General features: G+C 38.3%; 1 protein-coding gene across 1 annotated transcript in view; it reads left to right on the forward strand.

Annotated features, from left to right (window-relative positions):
* The window catches only part of KMT2E (lysine methyltransferase 2E (inactive)), a 63620-nt gene that overhangs the window by 14667 nt on the left and 27986 nt on the right, over nucleotides 1–20967 (forward strand). Inside the window, 5 exon segments of the mRNA XM_086610124.1 lie at nucleotides 3847–4031; nucleotides 11873–11984; nucleotides 12320–12549; nucleotides 14294–14374; nucleotides 15418–15476. Coding sequence (XP_086466250.1) covers nucleotides 3961–4031; nucleotides 11873–11984; nucleotides 12320–12549; nucleotides 14294–14374; nucleotides 15418–15476 — 553 coding nt within the window. The 5' untranslated portion in view covers nucleotides 3847–3960.

The following is a 20967-nucleotide window of genomic DNA, read 5'->3' on the forward strand; positions in this document are numbered from 1 at the left end:
CCTGGGTCGTGTGTGTCATGTCCCCTGTCCCCCCCACCCCCATTACAAGAATTTTTTGGGGAAGGCTACTCATAAATAATGAGCTATGTTTGTTTGAATTAACTTGTCTGTCTAGGTATTACGGACTGGTGACTGCCTCCATTTTTCCATACTTAACTATAGGCAGAGGAAAAGCATGGCAGGGTTTTTTGCATGTGCATGTGGTGAAGACCTGAAATCTTAAGCTGGTAAAAAAAAATAATGAGGAAGTATTACAATCACGTTTGCTTCCTTTTAGATGAAACAAGTTCTGTTTGATGCTGTTTGGCAAAATAAATTTGAGTTCCTCAAGTCCCTTGATTTTGTTCAGTGTAGATTACTCTCTTAGTATTTTTGAGTGAATTCTGACTAAGGCTTAAAGATGTAATTTGATAGCTTGCAGTAGGGTAAAAAGTTTATCTTGGCTCTGTTCCATTCCGTTCCTCTATTTTTTTTCTCCTTTCGAAAGTGGTGATGTATTTTCTTGGTCAGAGATGATGGCATTAATTGGGCCGTGCATTAGCAATTAATTTTCTATCTATACATAGCTCTAGAAATATATATGTAATGTTTTCTTCTTTCTCTGCATTACTTTTTTTTTAAAAAAAAAACAACAACAACAAAAAAGCTCTAAATTTCATTTCATTCTCAGATTTGGTAACCACATCTCTTTGTTCTGTGATAGTGAAGGTCACTTGAGTATATGATGATTGGGTAACCTCCATTGTTTTATGGAAGTTTGCAGATGTGTAGCCCATGAGGCAGTTAAGGCAACTTCTTCACTTCCATCAGTCTCCTGGGCATTTTTGCCTACATTAATTTCCAATTGTTATTCTACCTGATCAGAAGTGTTTAAAGAAAATTCAGTTAAGAAAAAACACACCAACACCTAAAGCAGTTTTAAGTGTGAGAGACATCTGTCTTAAGTGAAGATCTTGATCCTGGCCAGCGGTGTCCAGTATGTCTTTTAGACCTACTTTGGGACACACTACAACTGTTTTTTAGAATTACCAAATTACAAGCATAAAATAAAACCTCTATTACACTAATGATTTGTTAGCATAGGTAAAACGGCAGCAGGTAGTGGAACAAGCTTATTAATAAAACTTGTGATAGTTGATTTATCTGAACTAAAAAAGTTGATGGTTTCTTTGGAATTGTTGGATAGGAATTAATACTTTTTTTTTTTTTTTTACTTTTTCAGAAGAAGATGACTAAATGATAAGCTGATGTTTCCTGTAAGTTGTAGGTTAGGCCATTCAAAGTTCTACCCTATGAGTAGAGTAAACTATATGGTGTCAGAATGAACGCTTACTTAAACTGAGAGAGGCTTGGGCTTGCTTCTATGCCTGCTACTAAAAATATTCTGTACCTGCTTTTGGTTTAACAAGGGTTTTTTTTGTTGCTTGATCTTGACAATAGTACATTTTTCCTTAATTTTATGCATAGCTAGTGATATAGTTTGATGTTTGTCGTATTTGATAAGAAAATTCTCAGTGTTGAAATGAGGAACGCAAAATACCCAACAGCCAGGTTGGCCTTATTGCCTTCAAGTTCATTGTATTTGACAACTCATGCAGTGGGACCAAAACACAACTTCTGCTGTCTAGAGGGAGAATGAACTGTAGATGGTTTAGGCACTTAAGAGCATGCCAAGATGTGTGACATTAATTGCCAGACTTCAGTAGCAAGATAAAATTTAAAAAGTTAGATGAAGACTGGGTGCCAGTTCATACCTTAGAGATGCCCTGTAGATGCCACTTCTTCATCCTGAAGATATTTCTACTCTGCTGTCATGAGTATCTCTAAGATATAGGCTGAGCAGAGAGTGGATTGAGAGCAGCCCTGAGGAGAAGGTGGTTGGTGAGTGGCCTTAGGTGTGTTGGTTGATAAGAAGCTCAACATGAGCCAGCAACGTGCGCTTGCAGCCCAGAAAGCTAACTGTATCCTGGCCTGCAGGAAAAGTGTGGCCAGCAGGTCGAGGGAGGTGATTCTGCCCCTGTACTCTGCTCTCGTGAGACCCCACCTGCAATACTGTGTTCAGCTCTGGGGCCCCCAACAAAAGAAGAACATGGACCTATTGGAGTGAGTCCAGACGAGGGCCACGAAGATGATCCGAGGGCTAACGCACCTCTTACATGAAGGCAGGCTGAGAGAGTTGAGGTTGTTCAGCCTGGAGAAGAGAATGTTCCGGGATGACCTTAGAGCAGCCTTCCAGTACCTAAAGGGGACCTACAGGAAAGCTGGAGAGGGACTTTTCACAAGGGCGTGTAGTGCTAGGGCAAAGGACTTTATACTGAAAGAGGGGAGATTTAAATTAGATATAAGGAAGAAGTTCTTTACTGTGAGAGTGGTGAGGCACTGGAACAGGTTGCCCAGAGAAGTCGTGGCTGCCCCATCCCTGGAAGTGTTCAGGGCCAGGCTGGATGAGGCTTTAAGCCATCTGATGTAGTGGAGGGTGTCCCTGCCCATGGCAGGGGTGGAATTAGGTGTTCTTTAAGGTCTCTTTCAACCCAAACCATGCTATGATTCTGTATCAATAAAAGGAGCAAATTCAGGTTTAGGTCCACAGTCCTTTTCTGAAGTCCTTTTTATAAAAAAACTGTGCCATTATTCACTGGACGCTTGTTATTTTTTTCTTGGAAATCTCGTGTTTGGCAAGGATGAATGTGTTAAAATATGTTGATCACAAAACTGTTGGGCTTTTGTAGGCTTCGGCTAAGATGCTACGCTTTGTGAGATGGGAGGAGTGTATGTATTAGGTACTGTGTGCACTTCATTGCAAAGTGGTCTGTGTTCTTGCAGTTTCGACATTTTGGAAGGAGTTTCCAATTATTCATTATGCAAGTATTGAAGAAGGGGGTATTTTCCTTCAATTAATTTAGTCACTTGTGGAAAACCTTGTCTATATTAGGCTGTGAAAATGCATTAGTTTACTAATCTGTGAATGGAGACGGCTGAGGTGCTGTGTCCATCTCTGCTATAGTTAGTTGGGTGTCCTGCCCTACTCGATAAGAAGCATGGGAGACCAGTAATAACTGGCATACAGGTGGGATTGTTATATTGACTTGTGTGAGTCAGGATGATTGTAGTTTTGCTCTACAGTTAGAAACAACTGCTGATTCTTTTTAGTTTACTACTTAAAAAAAATCACTTCTAAAAGTAGCTCCCAATGGATATAATATCTTCTAATGGTGATTTATTAGAATGAGATGGAAATTGTGTCATGTAATTATTGTGCGAATCATTAGAATGATTTTGGTTTAAAAAAATACAGAATGGAACTTAACAGCATTACTTGTTTTAACATTCTTAGTTTGTATTGTGGACATTGAAAGATTTTTTTTTTTTAAGCGCAACACAAGTGAACCATATTCTCTTAAGAAATACTTAAAAAATTCTTCAACCAGGTTTCTGTTGAAAGCTACATCAACTGAGCTCTGATGATATAGAGCAGTAGGCAAATGTACTTGACATTCGGAAAGTCTGAATTCACAAAGTGAATCTTTGTCACCTTGCTGAACGTGATGGGTGATTTTTTTTAATCACCGATTTAAATGATAATGTTTTTGTCAAGTTTGTAATGTTTTTAAGTTTAGGCCTTGAGATCATCACATACTTAAAATAAGTGTATTTGAAGTTAACAACTTTTAAAGAAGATTGGATGTTTTCTTTTTCTTTGGTTGTTTAAAACTAGTGAAATCATTGTGACAGATAATAGTGATGTTTTATTATTTTTTTCCTTCCTCGTAATGCGTGATGTAGAATTGCTTGGTTTTAAAATGAACTGACTCAGTCTTCTGCTTTTTTGTTTTTGTTTTTTAACAGGGTTTGTGGATGCACTTAGATGTTTGCAATGAGCACTGTGGCTGGCATGCCCCAGTGTTTTGGATACCAATGCATAGGACTCCGTAGTAATCGAATTTATCAGAAACGAACGTCATGAGCATAGGGATCCCATTGGGGGTTGACACAGCAGATACTACTTATTTGGAAATGGCTGCAGGCTCAGAGTAAGTATGTGAACATAATTTGTAAGTTTGCTTACCTCTTTATTATTTTTATTTTTTTCCTAGTGAATATTTTATGAATACAGTTGCAGAGGACTTGAGTCTCTTTATTTTTATTGAATCTTTAATTACTTAAATTAATAACTCATTTTATTCTTAAGTCAGTTTCTTCTTCAGGGACAGCAAAGGAGAGAAGTCGAACTGTTCTATGATGCATATTTTTCTTGCTTATCAGACTGAGAAATACAGATGCTGCCAGATTTGCTTTTTATACTTAAAATATTTTACCATTTCAGTTTCCTTTTAACTATATGTAAAAAAAAAAAAGTTTTTTATTTCCCATGTTAGAAAGGTAAATTCACTTGATGTTGCAAATTGCAAGAAAGTGGTAGAAATTAGACAAGGGTGCCTTTATTGTTGAAGGTCTAGCTTAATTGTCTCATACCATGTCTTCACAAAGTTACTTTGTATTGAAAAGCTGGTAGAGATTCACTTGTTCATCCCTCATTTCAGTTAGTAGCTGTGGATAACTGTGTGTAAAGAAGTACAAAGAGCCAGTGAAATCCGGAATGCAAGGAACATTTCATCTGCATGAAACAAGCATAGTGAATTTCTAGGGTTTGTGTGGTGGTGGTGGGAGGATTTGTTTGTTTTAGGGAGGGGGCTTGATGTTGTGTGGTTGTTTTTTTTGTTTGTTTTTGTGGGAGTTTTTTTGGTGAATGTTTGGGAGGGGAGGTGGGAGTTTGTTGTCGTTGTTTGTTTTCCCACCTCCCCTAGGGCATCTGAATCTATTGATAGGCTAGAATTTAAGTATTGTTGATCTCCAACTGAAGATTTTTCCTGTCAAACATCTTTCTGTGTGTGTAGTATCGACATGGCTGTCTGATGTTATGAGAGGAGAAATAGCATTTTGGCCAACTTGCTTTTTCGAGAGGTTAAAGACCAAGGTGGTATTACAGCTTTTACCAGTGTACATAGGTACATCATCGTGTTGAGCTCTGTATATTTCAGAATAGTATCTGGATCTTTTTCTCTGTTGCTTTTGCATTAGTAGACTATATGACAGGTGAATTTTTCAAGAAGACATTGTTATCAAAAGATAATAAAGGTAGTGTTAAAGATAAGAGAGTTTGTGTAAGCCGCAGTGAATCTTGCATAATTCCTTGCATATACGTAGAGGAATGTTCATTTCTTAGATCTAACAAAAAATGTCAAATTCATGATTTGTATCAAGTTGATTTTTGGTTTGTTGTTTTTTAACTGCTTGAGTTGCTGTTTCTCTTTGCCTTCCTCTGAGCCTTTCTTCAGTTACGTTAAAGATTTGCCCTATCTTTGGTTACCACAGAAATTCGGTTGCTTGTTTTAGATATTGAAACAGTGAATTGGACTTACTTTACATACGTGCTTGAAATCTTATAAGTCAAATTAAATGTCATAAAGTGTTCCAGAGAAATGTTATACACTGAACAGAACTCTTGAACAGCTTTTTAAAGGGATGTTTCTCTCCTGTGCTTTCAGTTATATATGAGGCTATTCTAACTTTACACCATTTATCTGAATAAAACTACGAATTCGCAATTTGAAACTTTTTGTCACATTAAATTTTCACTTTTTTTTGTTGATCTCTCATATCATGAACACTAGTTTCTTTGGTGCAGAAAATTGGAGTGACCCGTTCACAGCTCTTTTCATTATCTTTTCCTTTTTTTATATTTAGAGAAGATCATGATTTCCAAGGTTGCTGACGTTCCTTGCAGACACAGCATGCCATGCCAAAATTAAAATAAATAAACATAGTTGTCAGTATAAACAAGATAGAGTTCACAGTGTGTTACTTGCATGATACTGGGCATGGCAACCCAGTTAGGAACTGCTTTTCTTCAAATGTGAAGTGACTGTTGCCAATTAGATTAATTCATGTCATGTCTGCCATACTTAGGATAAAAAACGTGTAGTTGCAGGATTGGCTTATGCTGATTTAAAAGCCATGTCACTGTCCAAAGAAGTGTGGCACAAAGGGGTGTCCCTAACCAGCTGATAACAGTTGTAAATCTTTTCTGTCACCATCTGTGTGATTTACATGTTTTTTGTATGTTTTCTTCCAGAGAGTAGCATGTTGGATATAACTTGTATTGATACCGATCATAGATTGTCTTTGAGCAGGTTCTGGGGTTTTCCCAAGAGGGAGGAGTTGGAATTTCTTCACTGTGATTGACAGGTCTGGTGTTGCTTCATCAGTGGCTGAAGCATGAGCAAACACAGGAATGGTGGAATGGCAAACCTGATTGTGTAGGAGAAGGAGCCCAGGAAAAAACTCTTAGCTTAGTGCAATGTCTTATTGCTGAGAGATGTTTTCCTTATGCTTCAAACTAAGGGATAAGCCTATTAAAAAGGTGAATAGTTCATGTAATTGCATAGTTTCACATATTATTTTAATAATTGTAGCAAATAGCTACATGGAGAATAACTTGTATTAAAAGGTTTGAAAAATCTTAAAAGATTGGATAAAATAATCTGTCTCATACGTTACTTGTACCTAAGTGAGTTCTCCAGAGGTAGATTGATCTCATAGTGCCATAGCAGTCAGAACACACATACGTTTTGCCTTTATTTGTAAAAGACTTACTAAAGATGAACATGTGTGACTTATTACTGTTAAAGACATTGTAATAGTAAACAGCCATTTTGGAAGGTTCAAAATGCACTTCCTGTCTTGAGAGTATTAGTCTAGTTTAGAACATGAGTATAAGCTACACATTGCTGCTCTCCTGTTTTTAATATCTGTATATGTTTAAGAGAAGGCTTGTATGGTGAACCGAAAAACCACAGTATATGGATCATCATATTGAGTTCTGATACCCAGGAGAAAAGATTGTGAACATTGTTGTAGTCTTAAATAAGTGAAAATCTACCCTCCTATTACTGTTGTTGAAACAAGGATTTTTATTTTTTAAAGTATTTTAGCACAATAGGAAGCTTGCCAGTTCCTGCAGACAGTATGGGGCCAGCCTGACTTGTAGGGCCTGCTCTGAGGTGTTTAGGTAGCAGAAACCACACTGTGGTAGAGAAGTGGTGCTCAGTTCTTTGTTGTCCAGATAGTGATGTGCATCAGATGCGTTTGGTTACGTGAAGTGTCTTGAAATAGAAAATACTGGTTTTCATACAAAATATATTACATTCCTTTATCTGAGCTGACCTTCAGCCAGATACTGCTCAGGTGTGCTGGTCCAGAGGGAAGACAAACCTGAACCCCTTGAAAATTAGACTCGCCAAACTGGCCTATGGCAGGCTGATGCTGCCGAAGCGTGCTTGGAAACGAGAGGTTTCATTTGGAGTTTTGATGAATGTTTTCAGGAAGAACTATTAGCCAAGTTTTCATAGCATGAAGCTTGAATACCCACATGTTATTGAAAATTTTGATTTTAGTGAGATTTTCTTTTCCGTTTGAATACCTGCATTTTTATAGAAGCAGTTGATGGCCCGACATTATAAGGACTGATTGCATTTTGGTTGTTAGTTGAAAACTGCTCCATTACTTTTTTTATTACATGGTTAGAAACAAAACAGTATTTAAAAGGAATGGAGCAGGGGAGATGGGACTTCTTAATGAAGAACTGGCTATTGCTTAGAATGGTTGATAGTTGATTTGCTTAATATAGGTTAACTATAAGCTCGTAGGGACTGAGTTTTTGTAAAGTATCTTTTGTGTTGCTTATTTAATTTCTCACTGATGCCACCTGCTGACAATATGCAGAATATCTGCAGTTTGCATTGTACGTTTAATAGGGACAGTAGGAAATGACCCAGAACATGAGTTGTTTCACTTGTAGAATGAGTTATTTGATTTTATTTAAAAAAAAAAAAACAAACCCAGATATCTTTGCTTTTTCAATTCATTTGAGAAAATACTATGTTCCTGTTTTCAAGTTACAGAAATGTCTTAAATCGCTGCAGGCCAAGAGCATGTGGGAAGCTCTTTTTGTGGTGCTTTTTCTTTTGTTCCTTATGAATATTTTGTACAGTTTTGAATTGCTAACCATAACGCTTAACAAACATATGTGATGGTTTAGCAAAATGTCATGGTCAGTTTTTCACGGTAGGATTTGTTTATTTTAGGGCATAATATTAGGATTTTGACCTAACTTCAAATATACTATATTGTAATACAAACACTTCAGTTTTGATGAAGACTAAAAATACCATAAATATCTCCCTTAGTTAGACAGGGTGAAGATGTTTGAGGTGAAGTTGAAAAATGTGGTGTGCTCAGAAGACTGACATGCTTAGTACTTCAGTCTATTACAGAGCTGGCCTATGTTCAAAAATACAAGCAAATAAACCTCACAGTGTTCTTTCAGATATAGATGCTTATGCTTCCTGAAAACCTGCTTTTGGGGATGCCCATGAGAATGCCAATGTTCAGATTAGGGGAGGTGTCTATAATACAATAGTTAGTGCCTTGCTACTTGAACTCTGCTACTTGAGTTAAAAAAAAAAAAAAAAAAAAATTATTTTTTAATTAAGTAGTATCTCATGCTTTAATCGACTATATGATTTAAATAAATACCAAGAGATATTCCTTCACAAAAATCTCCAATTCTGAGATGTCTGTTGGAGGAGAAGGCCTCGATCTTCAGACAAACGATAGTACAGAAGGTGTGTTTTCTCTTTAAGGTCAGGGTCATGCACGTGGTGGGCAGAATAGGGGTAACAAGGAAATCGGTGAAGGGCTTGTTGAAGTGTTGGCAGACTTGTCTGTTGAAGTTAGAAAGTTGTCTGTTGTTCTGTGGAGAAATGGTACTAATTCTGTGCTGCTTAGGGACTTGGTATCGCTTTTCTGTTGACTGTGAATGAAACCTACAATCCACCAACTCCTTCCCACATTTCTCAGTCTTCTCCACGGTGTTTCCCACTCCAGTCTAGCATTTGGGTGGGTAAATGGAACAGTAACAGATAAATCCGAAGCTCTGCTGAGCATCTGTTATAAATTGAAGAGTTATCTGTGGCCTCTGTGGATAAGCTTTTGAAAAAAGCTTTGCTGAAAGCTGATTCTGCTCTAATTTTGTATTTATGTTAGAACTCTTTTAATACAAAGATTTAATTGCCTTTGTGTCTCACGTGGGTTTTTTTCCCACCCTTTTGCTGACTTTCCTTACTCAAGTGAAATTGTGGTTTTTCCTTTTTAACCCTGTGATCTGAATCTGTTTTATGAGTGTTAAATTAGTTGGGGATAAACGCATTTGTTTGCTCTATTTTGGTTTTGGAAGCTTAATGCTTCTACTTCCCACAACTGTTATGCCTCTAAATATGAAACTTGATTCTCTTAAGTGGTTTATAAATTGTTAAGAGTAGGTAGAAAAGGATTTAGGGAGTAGGGTGTATTGTCTTGCCTCATACTTTGCAAAAGATTTAGAATACTTTTTTAATTTTCATAGTCGATGAAGTAGATTTTACCTCTCTCGTTAAGACATTTCCATTCTGATACCTTTCATCGAATGCTCCCAGGTTGAAGTAGGTGGTATTTAGGTTGTGGCAATATTTATTTTTAACGAAGGAAACTCTCCTAAATTAAGAAACTCTCCTAAATTAATTGTAGCATTGATGAAGGATGGATTGTACTTGAATTCCACCCACTTTCCTGTATCAGTAAGCCTTCCTGCTCTGAAAACTGAGTATTTTCCATATACTGGAGCAAACAAGACCTCGGTTGAGCATTGAACATGTAATGGATGACGGTAACCATGCTACTTCTTTTCCCATTGAATAAATGTTGAAGAATAGAGGTAGAACCAATACAGTTATTAAAACCCTCCTGAACTGGAGAAAGAGAAGTTAATTTATATCCTAGCCATGGTGGATGGGTAGGCAATGCCTCATCCATTGGCATTTTGGTTGGCTAGATCGTCCAGGATTAACCGGCTTACATCAATGGTGTATGATTACCGCACAAATGCGTTATGTCGGTAAATAGGTGAAGGCACACCTGTTGGAAACACAGCTTTTCCAGTTTCTGTCTGGTTTTAAGACCTGGATTTGATGAACCTGGCAAATTCTGAGCTGCTTTTAGAAGATAATTCGAACAAACTCTGAATAAAATTATTTTCAAGTTGAGAAGTGGTGTAAGAGAGTAAATGAGGATTTTTCTTTGTTTATGAGGTAATGAAGTGCAGGTGTCATCAGAGTTAGGTTTTGTCACGTGCTAGTCAGAACTTGTCTTTCTAATGTTATTGCTTCATATGATTTGTGCACTCACGTGTTTGCTCACTCTCTAAAAAAAGGCAGCTGCTGACTGTTGAAAGACATTACTGTTTTAAAAAAGATGTTTTTTCTTTGGGCTCTAGAAACTGAAGTCTTCACCCAGTAGTGCTTTTAAGTAGTGTTTCTTTTTAAACAATTTTATCATGTAGTAACCTCACTTGAGGAAAAGCTAGTAAGAAGAAATAGGCCACCAAAACCATTAGTAGGCTACTTTAAAGTAGATGTGAAAATATTGTATGTTGTTTTTAGAAATCTGATGATTAGTTACATTCTTACAAAAAATTTTACCGACAAATACAAGTTGCTGGTGTCCTTTTAAATCAAACTAGTGTCATTTCATGGCATAACAAAAAAGCCTCTATTTAATGTCTTAGTATCTAAGAAAAAAACGCTGATGTCTTTTAACTTAAGATTCAGAAATACCAACTTTATTTTAAAAAATCAGGTCAAGGAATTACTATTTGTGATGGGACAGAGACTTCATGTGTAATAAAACTGAAATTAGAGAACTGAACCACGCTTGATTTGTGATGGGAGTCAAAAGCCACTTCAGTTTTAGGTATTGATACTTTGCCTTGCCTTTCAATGTTAAAAAGAAAAAAAAAGCCCCCATCAAACCAAACTCAAACCACCCAAAAAACAACCACCACAAAAGAATGCCAACTAGTTAGTTAACTTTGGGTTTGTTCGAAGTTTGTCCTAGTGTGGTTGAATCATATGATGCAATGAAAAAGCTACAAGTTACTGACTGAAGTGTGTCAGTCATGAGAGTATCTACACACTTGCATGCACGCATGACGGTAACTGCTGAGGAGTAAGGAAGGTGTAATGCTGTGCTCAAAAAGGGCTTCCTGTTTTAGCATTCCTTTGGCTTCCTTGTCTTTGCTGTTGTGGTTTAGTGCCTATGAACCGTAATTTGTGTGTTAAAGGACGCGCTGCCTTTCACTACACAACCTCCTCTCGCGAATTTTTACCGTGGTTTTTTGCTTTCTGTTTAAAGACAGATCGATGGACGCCCTTTTCCGGAGATGTGTCCCGCTTCCCATCTGTCTGTTGGACCGGGACTGCTGCCCGAGTCGCGGCTCGGGGGGGCGGTGCGGGCGGCGCGGGCGCCACCGCCCGGTGTCGCTGCCGAGCGCACGGGGGGCTGGGCGGGGGCCGCCCTCGGCCGGAGCCCGGCTGAGTCCCTTCTGCACCTTCTCTTACAGCTGTGTAGGCGTGGGCACACGCGCTGGTGACTCCCGGGCATGACAAAGTGTGTAGCACGCATTTCTGTCCCAGATTTGCGGCTTAAGGCACGTTTTTGAGGAAAGTTTTGTAACTCCACAGAGATAAGTTCTCTGCCACTCGAGAAGTTCCGTTTTAAATGAAAGAAGAGGGTTGGGTTTCCTTTTTTTTCTCTTGAGGCGAGGGGGCAGTTGGGGCTATGCGAGTTTGTTCTCACCTCTCCCCCCCGCCTTTTTGTGTACTTCATTAAACAGGAACAGAAGGCAATTAGTCAGAAGTTGAGCAACAAGTAACTGTAATTTATTATTATAAATTGCGTATTTATTGTATTTCTTCTTCTTCTCTCTTTTGCCTTGCAGACCAGAATCTGTAGAAGCTAGCCCTGTGGTAGTTGAAAAATCGAACAGTTATCCGCACCAGTTGTATACCAGCAGCTCGCATTCACACAGCTACATTGGTTTGCCCTATGCAGTAAGTTTCATGCTAAGTACTCTATATAAAAGACATTATGTAAAATCTGCTGTTCTTAACTGGAAAAACTCTGGTTCGTGCTTATATTTTTATATCTTATTGGGAGCTGTTTAAGTTGACTAAAGATGGTTGATTAGAAGCAGAATATGGTGCGCTTATATATAAAACATAGTCAGGAAAGTAAAAAGAATGAGCAATGACAAAATTTTAAACTCTCGCTAAGAAGTCATAAGCTTCTAAAATTCTTTACAAAGTAAATTCTTACACTTTGACTTAAATGTTCATACACTGATGGTTATTTAAGAGCTGTAACTTATTTTTCAATGAAAATCTAGGACCATAACTATGGTGCTCGGCCTCCTCCAACGCCTCCAGCTTCTCCTCCTCCATCAGTGCTTATAAGCAAGAATGAAGTAGGCATATTTACCACTCCCAACTTTGATGAAACCTCCAGTGCTACTACCATCAGTACGTCAGAGGATGGAAGCTATGGAACTGATATTACCAGATGCATTTGTGGCTTTACACATGATGATGGATATATGATCTGTTGTGACAAATGCAGGTAATGAATATTAAATTAATTTAAAAGGTAAAAATTACTTAAATCTTTAAGTTGCACTGGAAGTAAATATAACTAAATGGTGCTGTAATTATGTTAAGTCATAGGAAATGTCCTGCCATCAAAACAGTGTTTGAAGGTTGTGTGGCTTTCTGTAGGCAAAGTAGTTGCTTAAGGCCAGTGAGTATTTTGTACTTTATTCCAGTCTGTCTTGACTACTTATATTAGTTTGTTCATGCTTTTACTTGTGCATTGTTACTTAATAAGGGTATATCTTTTTCCTCTCTAAGAACGATATCTCTTTGGTATATTGTCCAAGTTATTAATATGGTGAAATAAAAGACCTAGGGATTGGTTCTTCATCTGTCATGTACTGAGTAATAAAGCATCTTGATAAATTATGTATATGTGAATAAAGTAACTTGCAGGATGCAAAATAACCTGAAAAAAACTTCTCAAATATAGGTTTCTCTGTCCATGATTTTTCTGATAAGAACTCTTAATTTTCAAACGACATAGTTTTAAAAATTTTAATAACTATGAAAAGGCTAACTTAGATTCTTACTGGAGAAGCTGACGTTAAACGTTTAAACTTCTGCGTTCATGCTTAAGTACCTACTTGATCACAGTAAAATAAGCAGGTGCTATTAAATACTTGAACTTGTAAAAACCAGTTTAAAAATTTTTGCAGCTGATAACAGGAGAAGACAGATCTCACGTTTCTGCACTTACTCAGTATTAGCCTGTATTTTTACCTTCAGTACGCTTAACGAATGCTGCTGAATTTATTAGGTCGTTGTGTATTTCTAAAATGATTGTTAATGGCTAATTAAAACATGAATTTGAGCTCCATTCTTCTGTCTGCTTATGTAACAAGCTTGTTATTTTTTTTATGATCCTTGATTCTCATAATCTTTTCCTTTATTTTGACATGTATTTAGATGTTCTTTTAGCAGTGGAGCTGTAGGCAGTCACTGGTTAGGTAGAGTCTGCTTCTTTTGAAGAAGAGGTTCTCTGGGAGGAGTTGGAGAGAGTTATGATAAATTCACAAGTGGGAAGGTGACAACGACTTCTGTGTCCCCATTACTTCTAGCAATGTGGGGATGAGCATAAGCTACTGTCCTGGGTTAGCCTTCAGTCTAGCAAGCAGCCTCTCTTCCCTGACTGTGGGAAGCAGTTGAAGCTCTTCCTATGCTGCACAACAGTGCTACCAGTCATGTGAGATGTGTGTATAAAAACATATTTATATGTTCTATTAAAATATGTAAGTAAATAAACCCATGTATTTGTGTATATATTTATATAGAAAAATAAAATTAATATTTTATGTGTATATTTAGAAAAGAAAATTGAATCCTTTTGTTTAAAAACTAGAAGTTCTTTTACTATGTAAAGTCTTGTTACTGAGGGTATTTGACTCTATCTTGTTCTCTATTGTGATAATTTACCATTTTTTATTTCCAGTGTTAGAGAACAATTTCCAAGAGGGAAAATGAGTCTAAAGAAGCAGAGAGACACCGAGAGACAGCCACAAGATGGGAATTGCAGAGATCAATGGAATAGAAAATCAGCTAGCTGAGTGGTGGCGAAGACAGTGAATGAGATGTAGTTTTAGGCAATATTCAATCTGAGTAAAGATCATGATGAAAAAAAGAACGACTTGCTCTGTGTGTTTGTGTATTATATTGTGTACACAATTTAAAAAATTTTACTTAAAAGGTGTGTGTTTTGTTTTTGTTTTTTAAAGTGTCTGGCAGCACATTGACTGCATGGGGATTGACAGACAGCATATTCCTGATATATATCTGTGTGAACGTTGTCAACCAAGGTGAGTAGTTTGGTTGGTTTTGAACTGTAAATTGAGTGGAGAATATAAAAAGAAGAGGTACTGGAACAACCAGCAGATAAAACACAAACCACTTAGTTTAATCCTCACAATTCCGGTTATAGGAGCTACCTTTCTGATGCAGATGATCTTAATAGTCTCCATTCCTTTGTTCATGGTAGTCATTGTTTCACCTCTCCAGGCAGCAGGGATAAACCCTTGAAATGCTTTTGGAACTAGCAGTGATTCCTGGTTCCTTTCTCAGGCTGACTGATACATAGATAATCCATTCCTTATTTCATTTAGTAGCTGTCATATGTTGAGAACCCTCAACAGCAGTGTTTCCAGGTCAGCTGTCCCATGAGTATTTCTCAGTATCTTCTGGTTTTATGGCCCCATTCCAATATATTGCAGTGCTCACTTGGAGGATTCCTTGCTCTGGGATGAGTGTTTGTATGCCCATCCCTCAAACTTGAGGTCATATGACATGACAAGGAGGGCGTTTTGTTCTGACTGTGTGGTAGGTAGATTATACTTGGATGTCATCATAGTTGTCTTGTGATGTAGAGCATGAAATGCTGCGTGTTACTTACATTGCAGATTGTTAATTAAACAACAAATAAAATACATGTGTGCTTAGAATATTTTAGTAACCAATATAAGATTCTTCTATTTCTGAGAAATAGTTTGGACCTTGTTGTCATAGAGTATTTGTTTTGTATTGTATTGAGACGATTGTTTGGAAGAATCTGCAGGAAAAGGGTTTAATGCCTGATTATCTGTAACCCATGGACCAACTGTCAGTCTTCCTTCTGAGCTATCAAGTTTCATTATGTTTTCAAGTTATGTGGGTACTTCTGTTTGCTTTGCATTAATATGGAATGGAAGAATGCACAACTTAGGTTTCTCTAAGTATCTAAACATTCAGCTACTCTTTATTCTGTAATAGTCAATGGAAAATGGTAGCTATGAAAAGGTCTCTTTCACTACTTATGTGTATTGATGCATGAGTGTGACTAATGGAATAAAATATTTTTTAATTTCAGGAGTTTAGATAAAGAAAGGGCAGTCCTGTTGCAACGAAGGAAGAGGGAAAATATGTCAGGTGAGTAACACTTAAAAGATTTTTCCTTATAAAGGTTACAAAATAAGTATGTAACAACTGTATAGACTTTAGAGTCTATACATGGTTCCTGCAATTTTGGTAGCCTTCAGCATATAAGGTTCAGTACATCATTGCCTTTTTCTTAGAATCATAGAATGGTTTGGGTTGGAAGGCACCTTAAAGATCATCTAGTTCCAAACCCCCTGCCATGGGCAGGGACACCTTCCACTAGATCAGATTGCTCAAAGCCTCGTCCAGCCTGGCCTTGAGCACCTCCAGGGATCGAGCGTCCACAACTTGTTTGGGAAACCTGTTCCAGTGTTTCACCACCCTCATTGTAAAAATTTCTTCCTTGTATCTGATTGAAATCTACCTTCTTTCAGTTTAAATCTGTTGCCCGTTGTTCTATCACTACATGCCCTTGTAAAAAGTCCCTCTCCAGCTTTCTTGTAGGACCCCTTAGGTACTAGAAGGCTGCTATAAGATCTGCCTGGATCCTTCTCTTCTCCAGGCTGAACAACCCCAATTCTCTCAGCCTTTCTTCATAGGAGAGGTGCTCCAGCCCTTGGATCATCTTCGTGGCCCTCCTCTGGACTCGCTTCAGCAGCTCTATGTCCTTCTTGTGTTGGGGGCCCCGGAGCTGAGCGCAGTACTCCAGGTGGGGTCTTAACCAGGGCAGAGTAGAGGGGAAGAATCACCTACCTGGACCTGCTGGCCACACTTCTTTTCATGCAGGCCAGGATATGGTTGGCTTTCTGGGCTGCAGGCGCACATGCCAGCTCATGTTGAGCTTCTCATCCAGCATCACCCCCAAGTCCTTCTCCTTAGGGTTGCTCTCAATCCATTCTCCACCCAGACTGTACTAATGCTTGGGATCGCCCCGACCCATGTGCAGGACCTTGTGCTTGCCCTTGTTGAACTTCATTAAGTTTACATGGGCTCACCTCTCAAGCCTGCCAGGGTCCCTTTGGATGGCATCCCTTCCTTCCAGTGCGTTGACCACACCACAAAGCTTGGTCTCATCAGCAAACTTGCTGAGGGTGCACTCAATCCCACTGTCACACTGTACGTGGCTTTATGGTTACTAAGATAACATTATATCAGAATTGTTGCTGTTCATCCTGTTTTGTTAAAGGTTGTCACCACTGCCTTTTTTCTTATAATTGTAAAATAAGTCAATCTGTTGGAACATTGTTAAAGTTTCTTAATAATGAATGTAGTTATTATAAAAAACTATACTACTTTGAGTAAGCTACTGAAGATAAGATGGAAGAAGTTGGGGTTTCTTCTGCAGTAAGAGAAGGTGACTAAGTCTACTTCCTTTTTGGAAAAAAATGTCACAGCTCTGTCATTTTTTCCTTCATAGTATAGACTACTCATGTCCTCATACTGATCTCTTAAAACCTTTCGATTGCAGGTGATATTCCTGTCTCTAAGAATTACATAATTGTTTTATATCTCAATCAAGCATAGTTTTGAGAGGGAATCCTAATTCTGATTTGTTGTCTGTAGATTTAGGTGTATGTATTAGTTTGTTTTGGGGTCTCTTTTCACAACAAGAAAAATGGCTAAACTTAATGTAGTTATATTATGTTTTGAGGTTTTTTTTGGCTTTCGATAATTAGATGAGGCTTGTAGTGCAAATATCTATTTTAAGTCTCTATATTTTATGAAATGAGCTCTCTTACTGTTTAAGAATTTCAGAACTGAGCCAGGCTAACTTTTAAGGAGTTCTGTTTAGCCATTCCCAAATATGTCCTGGGTTTCTTGATAGACAGGTGATACTTTCATGCTCTATTACAAAAGTCATCATTTGGGAGGAAGTCATCCTCCTAAACTTCACATTTTACTAACAAATCATGTCTGTAGCACTAGGGAGGGGGAGGGTGTGCGTGCGTGTGTGTTAGGGTTTCTACCACGTAGATAAGGTCCTGCTGCGTACATCATATTCCTTCAGAGAATTACGAAGTGTATGATGTGGCCTAGAAGCTTGTGTGGCTTAATAGTGCTTCTTGGTGTGGTTGACACTTCCTGCTGTCCAGTGCTAAGCTGCCGTAAGTCGCTTAAAGGCATTAATGACTTATGTAGACACCACAATCATTTTTTATTTTATCTGTTTTCATTTTGACAAAACCAAAATGAGTGAAGTTTTGGTTGACTTGCTAGGTAGTACAATTTTTTTTTTAGAGCTTTAAACTGATTTTTGTGGATTCTATTAAAATAATAAAATAAGTACATATATAATTCATTGAGGGTTAATATGATACCAGTTAGAATCATAGAATCATAGAATGGTTAGGGCTGGAAGGGACCTTCAAAGGTCATCTAGTCCAACCCCCCTGCAAGGAACAGGGATATCTCCAACTAGATCAGGTTGCTCAGGGCCTTGTCCAACCTGGCCTTGAACGTCTCCAGGGATGGAGCATCCACCACCTCTCTGGGCAACCTGTTCCAGTGTTCTACCACTCTCATGGTAAAAAATTTTTTCCTAATATCCAACCTGAACCTACCTCCCTCTATTTTAAAACCGTTACCCCTTGTCCTATCATAACTGGCCCTCCTGAACAGCCTCTCCCCATCTTTCCTGTAGGCCCCCTTGAGGTACTGGAAGACCGCTATAAGGTCACCCCGGAGCCTCCTCTTCTCCAGGCTGAACAGCCCCAACTCTTTCAGCCTGTCCTCATAGGAAAGGTGCTCCAGCCCTCTTATCATCTTCGTGGCCCTCCTCTGGATCCTCTCCAACTGGTCCATGTCCTTCTTATGTTGGGGACTCCAGAACTGGACGCAGTACTCCAAGTGAGGTCTCACGAGGGCAGAGTAGAGGGGGAGAATCACCTCCCTCGACCTGCTGGCCACGCTCCTCTTGATGCAGCCCAGGACGCGGTTGGCCTTCTGGGCCGCAAGAGCACATTGCCGGCTCATATTGAGCTTCTCGTCCACCAGTACTCCCAAGTCCTTCTCCTCAGGGCTGCTGTCGATCCATTCACCACCCAGTCTGTATTTATGCCTGGGATTGCCACGACCCAGATGTAGGACCTTGCATTTGGCCTGGTTAAACTTCATGAGGTTGGTACGGGCCCACCTCTCCAGCCTGTCGAGGTCCCTCTGGATGGCATCCCTCCCTTCCAGCGTGTCGACGGCACCACACAGCTTGGTGTCATCGGCGAACTTGCTGAGGGTGCACTCCATGCCACTGTCCACGTCACCGACAGTTAATTAACTCATTGTGAGAATGAACTTGAGTTTACATACAGGATAGGGGAAATTTGTCTGAGCTATATAAGTAATCTCTTAGGATTTATAGCCACACTGTCTGATCATTTACTGTAAACTTAAGAGAGAGAGTCTGAATCTTAGCAGAAGCTGGAGAATTTTACCTTTGAAGTTAGTGTTCAGCCCTACTTAATCCTGATGATGAGTCTTTTAAATCTGTTCTGTTAATTCAATAGGAAAATAAATACTAAAAGATAAATATTAAGTATCAAAACAGTGTAAAAACAAGGATAAATTCTAATCCCGTTTAGTCTAAGACTTAGTTGAAGTTTAGTATTAATTGCTATGATTTATAATACATAACTTGAATGTATGTTTGTATCTCTAGTTAGTTTTCATTTAGCAAATACTTCTGCTTGGCTAAATGTACTTTTTGTATGTTGACTAATACTACATGGTTCAATCAGACTTAAAGTAATTCTAGGTATGAATGAACTGTCTACCATGAGACACTATTAAAAATGGCCAGTTTTCATAGAGGATTCCAAGTAGGAAAAGCAAAAGTGGCATCAGTTTGAATGTATCTCTTAAATCTGTTAAGTATTCAACAGCAGCTGAATGTTACTTGTAACGTATTTAGTAGTAAGTTACAGATGTTTTGATTAAAGGTAAGATTGTATTACTTGAATGTTCTTTGAAAAGTAAGTACATACTTAGGGCTTTTTTTTTTTTTAGGCTTATGTATAATAAGGTGTTTCATTTAGATGTGAGAATACAGTATAATGACTTTTATTGTAAAGATTTCTGAAGAGTTGCTGCTTTAGCTATGTTGCATCCAAAGCTAAACCGTGGGGAGCAAGCAGTAAATCAGTTGGTTTTGCATCCAGAAAAGAGCTTTTTAGTGAACGTTACACATGATACGTCACTTGGTGAGAGTCTTAAACTTTTCTGCTTACCCACATCACCTTTTTTTCTGGCAACATTTGTAGCCCATTTTGGAGGCCTGTGGTTGTATGTGGTGGTGTTGGTTTTGTTGTTCTAGTATGAAAGTGTAGTTCTGGTGCAGCTTAGTGTGCACTGGATTGCTTACTGTGGTTGGGTGGAGTGAGCACCTTTGGTAAGCCCCTAGTCAATTGTATCCTAGACCCTCTGGGTTTGGTTTGTTGTTGATTGTTTTGGTTGGTGGTTCGGCTTTTCATAGTGTTTTTTTTTTGGTTGATTGTTTGGCATTTTTTTGAGATATTTTTTTTTAAGATATAGTGTCTGGATGTGTAACTGTTCAAGGATGTTACTTCAAGCTCTCTGGTCTTGAAATTGATGCTGATGAAATCACTTGTTACTTAGAGGTAAATGAGTCTGAGCCTATAACCTCTTGTGAAATTTGGAGAGTTTGTATCTGGCTTTCCAAGATGCAAAATCTAGTCTTGATGTGCTTTACTAAGGCTCTCCAAAGTGAAAGCAGGTTATGTGGGTTGGGAGGGAGTGTCTCAAAACAGCGTTCTGTAATTATATGTTCAGTTGAGGTAATTATTCTTTGCAGTGAATTAGAGCACAGTGTAGCCAATATTGAAATATTTCTTCCCTAAGGAAGACAGTGTTTTGTGGGGTTTTGAGGGGGATTAGGGGAGGCTGAGGTGTTTGGCTGTGACATAATGATTCTGTAGGCTGTAGTTTGTGGACTGCAAACACTGACAATTTAAAGAGGGCCTTGAATTTTAATTTCTCAGTCATTGGTTATTCTGCTATTCATTCTGCTTTGATTAGATGTTTCTTCTTTGTATGTGTGTATTTTATGCTAGTTCAGAAAATAGTCCCTGCAGAGATATTATACGCAGAAAACAAATTCAGAAATCATCATCAGCTCTTATATTAAGTATAATTATGTGCCTAATAAATTGTTGAAAAGAGCAACCAAGATGGTAAAATTTGATTGCTGACTATGCACAGAAGTATTCTTTTAAGGAATGTTATGAACAAGAAAAAGCCAGATTAACCAGTAGCTGGAGGGCTTTATTTAGTAAAGAAGGTTTCAAGAATTAGGACCATTGAGTGCACTGATTAAGGCAACATCTTTCTGAGCTCAGAAGGAATGTTTTCTCTGCTCTGATTAAGTATTTTCAAGCCTGCTTCTATGCAGTTTCAGAAAAAGTCTTGTTTAGTGTGAAGTACGTTTACTGAAGGCAGAATGTTTGGAAAAGCTTCTAAAATCTGGCAAGTCTGTACTGAGCACATGCAAACAGCAACCTCCTCTCTGTGTGCACCATCTATTTTCCAGTCC

This window comes from Tauraco erythrolophus, chromosome 4, assembly GCF_009769465.1.
Source record: "Tauraco erythrolophus isolate bTauEry1 chromosome 4, bTauEry1.pri, whole genome shotgun sequence".
NCBI lineage: Eukaryota > Metazoa > Chordata > Aves > Musophagiformes > Musophagidae > Tauraco > Tauraco erythrolophus.